Source organism: Alexandromys fortis, unplaced genomic scaffold (assembly GCF_014885135.2).
Source record: "Alexandromys fortis isolate MF-2015 unplaced genomic scaffold, M_Fortis_MF-2015_v1.1 scaffold_527, whole genome shotgun sequence".
Lineage (NCBI taxonomy): Eukaryota > Metazoa > Chordata > Mammalia > Rodentia > Cricetidae > Alexandromys > Alexandromys fortis.
This window is the reverse complement of record NW_026068402.1, coordinates 88,987-97,295: the sequence shown is the minus strand read 5'-3', so window position 1 is coordinate 97,295 and position 8,309 is coordinate 88,987. Positions and strand designations below refer to the sequence as shown.

At 47.4% G+C, this 8,309-nt stretch overlaps 1 protein-coding gene across 1 annotated transcript; it reads left to right on the top strand.

Annotated features, from left to right (window-relative positions):
• The first annotated feature begins 308 nt into the window (after positions 1-308).
• On the top strand, positions 309-7,768 carry LOC126495603 (H-2 class II histocompatibility antigen, A-F alpha chain-like). The gene is made up of 5 exons (XM_050133189.1): positions 309-443; positions 4,158-4,406; positions 6,704-6,985; positions 7,277-7,451; positions 7,615-7,768. The coding sequence occupies exons 1-4, from the start codon at positions 359-361 to the stop codon at positions 7,429-7,431; spliced, it is 771 nt and encodes a 256-aa protein (XP_049989146.1). The 5' UTR covers positions 309-358; the 3' UTR covers positions 7,432-7,451; positions 7,615-7,768.
• The last annotated feature ends 541 nt before the right edge of the window (positions 7,769-8,309 follow it).

Here is an 8,309-nt window from a genome sequence, read left to right as displayed (position 1 = left end):
AGTAATATCATTACTATCTAAGAATTCACCTGTCAATGAGGTTTTTCAGACCTTCCCTCCTCTCTTGCCAGCCGCACACTCATACACAGGATAAAGTCTGATGTGGAGACTTTCTCCTTCCCAGGGCATCATTCCCTCAGGTCCACTCTGAGCAGAGGCTGCAGCCATCCTGGAGTTCCCCTTCACCTCCTGCCGGCCTCTCGCTACAAACGCTGCACCTGGCAACTGTGACGTCATCACGACGGAATTTTCTGATTGGGTCTGGCGGGGTTTGGTTTGAAGTCAGACCTCTTTGGCTGTTTCCTCACATCTCTTGAGGACTCAGAACAGCAGCTTCTGAGACCACCCAGAGAAGAAGATGACGCCCAGCAGAGCTCTGGTTCTGGGGATCCTCGCCCTGACCACCACACTCAGCCCCTGTGGGGGTGAATTCGACGTTAAGGGTGAGTTGCACAGCTGAGGGACGCCTGGAGCCTGGAAATGGGAAATCGAGAGAAGAGGGAGACACAAATTGACTGAGATACAAATTCTCAGTATTAGGCGGCCTAACAACTGTGTGACCCCGTTTGTCTTCAGGAGGCTCTGTTGCCTAGCTGTGCTCACCAAGCCATGATTCTAATGGTGGATCCAGGGAGGGAAGTGTGGAGGGGTTTGCAGTAGGTGGGGTTGTCTCTAAACTTGGGGGTGTTTCCATGAATGGATGATTTTTCATTACTAAAATACATGAACTCTGAGAGTTTCTGGAGCCCGTTGTACCCATTTCCTGGAGTGTATCCTAAGGAAAACAGTTCCATGAATCATGTATACAGGTGTACAGAAAACACTTCCCTTGTGCTGGGGTCTATACACTTCATGCTAGGAACTGGCCCTGGGAAGTGAGAGAAGGGGCCACCATCCTACAGGACAGTCCTCCTGAACCTTGGTTTCCTCAGGTGTCCTCACCGGTGACCAAGACAAATAAGTACGTAGATGAGCTTTAAAAACAGTGAGAACCAGGCTGGGTGTGGGAGTGCTCACTAGTAACTCAGTGCTTAGGTGCCAAAGCAGGAGGATCGTGAGTTTAAGGACAGCCTGGGCTACATAGAGAGACTTTTACTACTTAATTTGTTAGGAAATGCCTGTGAATGTCAATTTTCTCTGTTCCTATTCCAAACATAATTTCATATTTTTGTAACAAAGTGAGGAATATTGGCCTGTCCTACTCCTCATCTGACGAAGTTCTGTAACAGCAACACAGGCAAGCACAGGATACACAAGCCTGAGGCCCCACGGCCTGTGTTGCCCACCTGTCTCCACTCTCCCTGTGTGCATCCTTGCCCTCTCTCAGGACCCCTCCGTAACTCTGTGCCACTTTACAGACATTGATAGTAGCTTTTAAAATACAATTGAAAAGTCAAATGATTGAAACAGGAAGTGAAAGGGATGGAGCGACCTGTGAACCCTGGCTGCTCTCACTCCAGTTTTGTTGGAGGTAGAAGTCTCACCTGGGAGACTTCTCCAAGGAACTTGTCTCCTTTCTCCCCAGTTTCTTCCTTCAGTATAATACTAGAGTGCTCGAATAGGTGTGAGCAGACACAGTGGGCACAGTTCTGAGGAACCACACAACTGTAGGGCTATGTGAAAATATTATCATTTCTTTTGAGTTTACAAGGAAAAAGGTGAAATTTCAAGGTCTGAAGACTGCTTTGACTTTAACTCAGCCTATATTACATTTGTCTTATATATAAAATATGACTTTTAATATTTTCATCAAGGAGGGGCCACAGAGCTAAATGCAAGGGTGCACGGGTCCTAATGCAGCCCTGCTCATGGCTGACCCTGACTTTTACACAATTCTGCCACCTGTCAGTCATTCCCAGAGTCTCCATGGGCCTGAAAACTAGCAATAATCATTCAGTACTGCCCTTTGAAAAGCACTTGCCCAGCTAAGAAGTGGACACTGAAACATAGAAAAACTGCTGCCTGCCCCTAAGAAGTGTGCAGACTACCGATGGGTGCAGGACCAAGGTCAGGAAGCAGAAAGGTCATTGCTGAGGACAGTGAGTGCAGCTGGGGCCCAAACTGTAGTAATAGGAAGCAGTATGGTGTCCTGCTTGTGGCCCACGACATGAACCTGTGGAAGCAAATGTGCTGTATGTTCACATTTGGAAACTAAATTAAGATTTATTGTTAGTGGATAAGAAAGCTTTGAGAGGGAGGTGTGGTGTTGTGGGTGGGGTAGGGGACTGGTGATACCAACCAAGATGACTTTGCTGGGATGGGAGGAGCCAGAGGAGGAGTAGAATGTGGATAGAAAGACAGAGGGGCTGGGAGTCCTAGTGTGGTTGGAAGCTAGTAATTACAACTGAGCAGACACCTTCACAGTAGAGGAGGTTTCAGCAAATTAAAAAAATAACAACAACCTCAATTTCAATGGAAAAAAAGAGACCCCTGCAAACAACAGGACCATGAGAGGATGGTACAGTTAGTTCTGATTGCAGCTTCTTGCGCAGAACGCCAGACTGTGACCTGCCCACCGCCACTCACAGCACCTTACATGTACTTGTTTGTCTACCGACCCACCTCTCCTGGCATTCACCAAGCGTGGTGACTGCAGAGACCAGGCCTGGTCTTCTTACACAGCACCATGTCTGACATTTGCTGAAACTCAATAAATGAAGAAGGAAGAAAAGCTGAAACTAATTACTAAAATCTGCGCCTCGACAGTGTCTATTCGACCTCCTTTAGGTGGGATTGCCTGCCTGGCGGCCACTCGCTGTGGCATCTCACACATACTCAGTTGGAGGAAAAAGTTTTAATTCACCATGAATCTGCAAATGAATGACAGTGTTGATTTGGGAAAAAATAGAAGGTAGGGATTGGCAGAAGCATACAATTCAATTAAGTCTCTGTAAACAGAGACTGCTTGTCATTTCCCAGTCACCCAGACCTGAATAATCACACAGAAACTATATTAACTACAATTCTGCTTGGTCAATAACTTAGTCGTATTTCTATCTAGCTCTTTTCTTAAATTAACCCATTTCTCTTGATCTGTGTATCGCCTCAAGGCTGTGGCTTACCCATAAAGGTTCTGGCCACCTTCTTCCTTCAGCAGCTACATGGCATCTCTTTGACTCTTTGATTTCCCACCTGGCTTTACTCTGCTAAGCCATCATCCAAAACAGCTTATTTATTAACCAATGGTAATAAACATATTCAAAACATACAGAGGTGAATCCCATATGAAGTCTCTATTTCTTTTATTCCAGAAGAAATCAGAAAACTATCCTGTAGATCCCCACAGTTAACAATGCAGGAACTTTAAATATAACAGTTTCCATATATTTTGTAGTGATGTTATTATTCTCTTTCTTTAGGATTGTATGTGCTTTTCCTTTTATTATTATTTATTATTTCCCTGTATGGAAAGTGTCCTTTTTAAGAAGGGAAATGAAATGTGACAGATATGTTATTAACTTATGAAAGATCAGTGAGACCCAAACCTAGAAGAGAGCAAGCAGACTGACTGGATCTTTGTAAAGAAGGGAAGATTTCTCTTACATGCAGTTGTGAGCTACTTGGCTTGATGTTGGGGGCTGTGAACCCCCAGACCCTGAATTCCCTGTAAACAGATTGTTTTTCTCTGCTCTGAGCAACATGCAGCTGCTCTGACCACGAGACACTGATGGCAGAAGAGTGGGTTCTGATGAGTCTGCAGCTGAAAGATCCCGAGAGCTGGGGTGTGGCCAGAGCACTAGATAAGCTGCCCCTGAGCACAATAAAGTGGGCATTCTTGTATCAAGGATGATCTCTCTCTCTCTCTCTCTCTCTCTCTCTCTCTCTCTCTCTCTCTCTCTCTCTCTGTGTGTGTATGTGTGTGTGTGTGTTAAGTTTCCAGCCCAGTTCCCATAGTGCAGGTGCTACAGCTTAGGCCATCATGTACTGGACCCTGAAGGAGGCGCTCAGGATAGCAGAAATCAAACACGTAACATTATGCCATTGTCATAATGTGGCACATGTCATAACCAACACCGAGAGTGATAGGCGAGAGAGTGATGGAAATGTGCAAAAAATTAAGTCCATTATATTTTTAAAAAGTATTTTCTATCATTTTGTTTAATAGTTCTTTTTTCTTCCTGTTTTCCATTTTTCTGCTATGCATCTTAATTCACCAGCCGACCATGTTGGCATCTATGGTTTAGAGGTCTATCAGTCTTATGGACCCAACGGCCAGTACACAATGGAATTTGATGGTGATGAAGAGTTATATGTGGACTTGGGTAAGAAGGAGACAGTCTGGAGGATTCCTGAGTTTGGCCAACTAATAAACTTTGACCCACAAGGTGGACTACAAGAGATAGCTACAGCAAAACACAACTTGAACCTCCTGATCAAAGAAACCAATTCTACCCCGACTACCAATGGTACGTGCTCAGCACCCCTCTCCTCTCTCCATTTTCTGGTGGGGAATGCTATTCACTGCTCTACAAAACCCTCTCCTTGAGGAAAAGTAACAATCCATGCCATTCCTTATGGCTGGGACAGGCAATACCCAACCAGGTGCCACTTGTGACCCACCCAAGAGCCCTGATGCTGAGCAGTTAGGCACCATTGTGGTATGAGAGTTCAGGGTGGGGAGGTGGAAGAGAGGGAAAGGCAGAATGGTTTTGGGCTGGAGAGAGAAGCAGATCTGGAGAAATGAGGGTGATGAGGAATGGACAACTGGCCACTGGGTACAGGGTGATGTCTGGGCTATGACCAAGGGCCAGGTCTTGATCAAGGACCCTCAAGCAGTCGAGGGGGCCTGTGTTGGTATCCAGGGCTCCTGTTGTCACCAAGGACCTTGCAAAGGACCAGGGTCTTGTTGGCCATCTTGGACCATGTCAGTGTCTGAGAACCGTGCCATGCCTGGGGCCATGCTGATCTGAGTGGCCAGTGCTGCCACCTGGAGTCATGGAGACTTCCAAGTACAGGCCGCTGCCTAGGGTCATGTCTGGGTCTGTGGCCCTGTGGAGGCTGGAGTCTAGGGTGGTATCCATAGCTCCAGTTGCCATCGAGCCCTCTCTGAATATCTAGGGTCTGGTTAGTCACCTGGGACCATGTTGATGACTGGGGGCCATGCTGCTGCTGGGGCTGTGCTGATCTGAGGAGCCTGTGCTACCACCAGAGCCATGGTCTGGTCCCAAGCTGCTGTAGAGAAACCATGTCTGGGTCTATGGTCCTGCTGCAGCTGGGGGTCTATGGTGATGTTCATGACTGGTATTAGCACCAGGGATCATTGGAAACATGCCATGCTGAGACAGCCCCAACCTTCACTGGCCCTAGAATGGTTGATTCTGCCCCTCACAGGATATTGTAGCAGGCAACCTGGCTCTACTCCTTAGGGAAGAGCTCATCCCACCCCGTTCCCTGCCACTCAGGAAAGATGACCTCATCCTTCACCATAGGCCTGCACCTTACTTGGGAAGCACTAGAGTTGACCCTGTGGTCGGGGACACAGGTGAACCATCCCTGAGAGGGCAGGAGAGTTGACCTTGCACCCCCCTTGTCTGCCATGTGGCAGTATGGGTGAGGGGAAGATGTCCTCTGCTTCACCCATTACTACCAGTGGCAGGTGAGAGAGCTGGCCCTGGGGTCACAAGAGTAAGAGAACTAGTCCTACCCTATACCAGCTACAGTACACAGGACAGTGGACCCTGCACCCAACCTGGGCAGCACACTAGAACTAAACCTGTTGTTGGGGACACAGGTGAGCCAGCCCTGAGGGTGTGAAAGTAGGAGAGCTGGCCCCACCCCCACCCCACTCCATATATCCCAACAACAACCAGGAGAGAGGGCCCTGTACCTTGCCTGGACAAAAGAGTAGAGCCAGCCCTGGTGATATGAGCAGGAGACCCAGCGCTGAAGGCCCTAGAGCAGGAGAACTGGCCCCACTCCTTGCTGTAGGCTGTCCTGGGTGAGCTAGCTGAGGCAGTGCTGCAGAGCTCATCTGAGTAGTGACAATGAGGAAAAGCTAGCCAGCTGACCAACCCAGCGACTACCTAGGCCCAGAACCAGGGCTATGAGTTGGCCCCCTCCAACATCCACTGAATCTATGAACTGTTGGAGCATGTGCAGGGGACAAACCTACAAATCCAAAACAGCAGAAGCCAGAGGCCAGGAACCAGACCAAAGACTCTTAGCGATGAACTCTTTTAAGTAAAGATGTATGGACTAAGAAGAATAAACTGTGTGACTCACCAGGCCACCCTACAGCTTCTACAACATGATTGGTCTTCTTTTAAATTTGATTTTGTTTTGGGGGAGGTTGCAGGGCAGAGGGTGGGTGCAAGGGAACAGGAAGATAAGTGGGGTTGGAATGCATGATGTGAAATCCATAAAGAATCAATAAAAGTTAAAAAAATTACTCTCCTCTCCAAGGCCCAGATCTCATTACCATCATCCTTTCTCTTCTTACAAATCATATATTCCATGTAATATAAAACTCTTTGTTCCCACAATGCACAATCTTTTGAAGAGGTCCTGACAGATATCTTAACATGCTAGAAACGACATAAGGTTAAATGGATGAGTCACCTGTTAGCTCCAAAGAGGAGGGAAGTTCAGGTTGTTGAACTATCATGTACATGAGGCTCAACGAGGGCTCCCTCACCAGACAGTGCACAAAGTCAGAGAGAGAAACTCCTATCAATCACTCACATCCAAGCCATTTCCTTTCCAGACATTCCTGAGGTGACTGTGTTCCCCAAAGTCCCTGTGCTGCTGGGTCAGCCCAACACCCTCATCTGCTTTGTGGACAAAATCTTCCCTCCTGTGGTCAACATCACGTGGCTGAAAAACAGCAAGTCAGTCACAGAGACTGTTTATGAGACCAGCTTCCTCTCTAACAGCGACCATTCCTTCCACAAGATGTCTTACCTCACCTTCATCCCTTCTGACGATGACGTCTATGACTGCAAGGTGGAGCACTGGGGCCTGGAGGAGCCAACGCTGAAACACTGGGGTACGTGTGGGTTCTCCCTGCTTCTGCACTGATGCTGAAACACTGGGGTACGTGTGGGTTCTCCCTGCTTCTGCACTTCCTTGTTCTTTGTCAGCTCTAGAACAGCCTGTCTTCTGGCTCTGGTGACCAAATCCATTTTCCACTCTCAAAGAGTTTCTATGGCAGACTTCATGTTCTTCCACAAGCTCAGCCCCAAAGTCTGCGTGGATTGACTTCCCTCCTTACCCTGGCCTCTTACACTCTCATACATGAATGTGCTCCCTTCTGACTCCACAAACATTGCTTTCCCAGAACCCGAGGTTCCAGCCCCCATGTCAGAGCTGACGGAGACTGTGGTCTGTGCCCTGGGGTTGTCCGTGGGCATCGTGGGCATTGTGGTGGGCACCATCTTCATCATTCAAGGCCTGCGATCAGGTGGCTCCTCCAGACACCCAGGACCCTTATGAGCCACACCCTAGAGAGGAAGGTGAGGGTTTGTGTTTGTGGGAGATGAAGCCAGCACACAGGTAGAATAAGGGAAGGGACACTGATGAAAATGTGGTTGGAACATTGTTGGAGAATTGTTCAGTGATGAAAGCACAGCTCAGAAGTCTCTGGAATACATCTCTCTCCTGTCTGTTTTGTTACAGGTCCTCTCCAGGGCAGACATGGTGTGCTGGACGACCTGGGTCAGTGTGTTTCCTGGCCCAATTCATCATGCTCTTTGCCTTCCCCAAGTGTCCTCCATCTTGCTTTTCTCTTGGTCCTGAGGCTGACCCCCCCCCCCTCACAGCTCACATACTCTAGGAATTCTCTCCTGACCTGAGTTTTATTTTTTTGGTATCTTTCAAATTGTATCTACTGTAAAATCTTAGTGATCCTAATTCAGTAGCTTTACAAAAACAATAAATTACCTTTTGTAAGTCAGTTACTGGTTTTTGTTTTGATTTTCCTGTCTTTCATCTTGGAGTTTACTGGATCCAGAGCCATATAATCCCATGATGGTGACACAGAAACAAACAAATACAGCCTCAGAATGCTCAGGAATCTTGGCCAAAGTTGAAGTCTCTCTCTTCTTTTGTTTCCAACCCTGACTGCTGTCATCTGTCCCCAGTCAGACACCAAGGAGGTAGAGTGTGAAATATGTCTTGGTAGATACATGCTACAAGAAAATCTCAAAGCACGGGGCACACACCAGTAATCCTAGCACTCCAGAGACAGAGTAGGAAAGTCCTTCTAGTCTAAGACCAAACTGGTCTACACAAGGCAAGCCAGAGCTATATAGAAAGTCCTGTCTAATATATTTTACGTAAACTTTAATGAAAAGAACTTTGAATCTCAAAGT

Excerpts from the sequence above, each read along its gene's own strand:
- LOC126495603 (XM_050133189.1), top strand. The coding sequence starts at position 359 with ATGACGCCCAGCAGAGCTCTGGTTCTGGGGATCCTCGCCCTGACCACC. Across the intron at positions 444-4,157 it reads GGGTGAATTCGACGTTAAGG|CCGACCATGTTGGCATCTAT; the intron begins GTGAGTTGCACA and ends TTAATTCACCAG. Across the intron at positions 4,407-6,703 it reads TTCTACCCCGACTACCAATG|ACATTCCTGAGGTGACTGTG; the intron begins GTACGTGCTCAG and ends TTTCCTTTCCAG.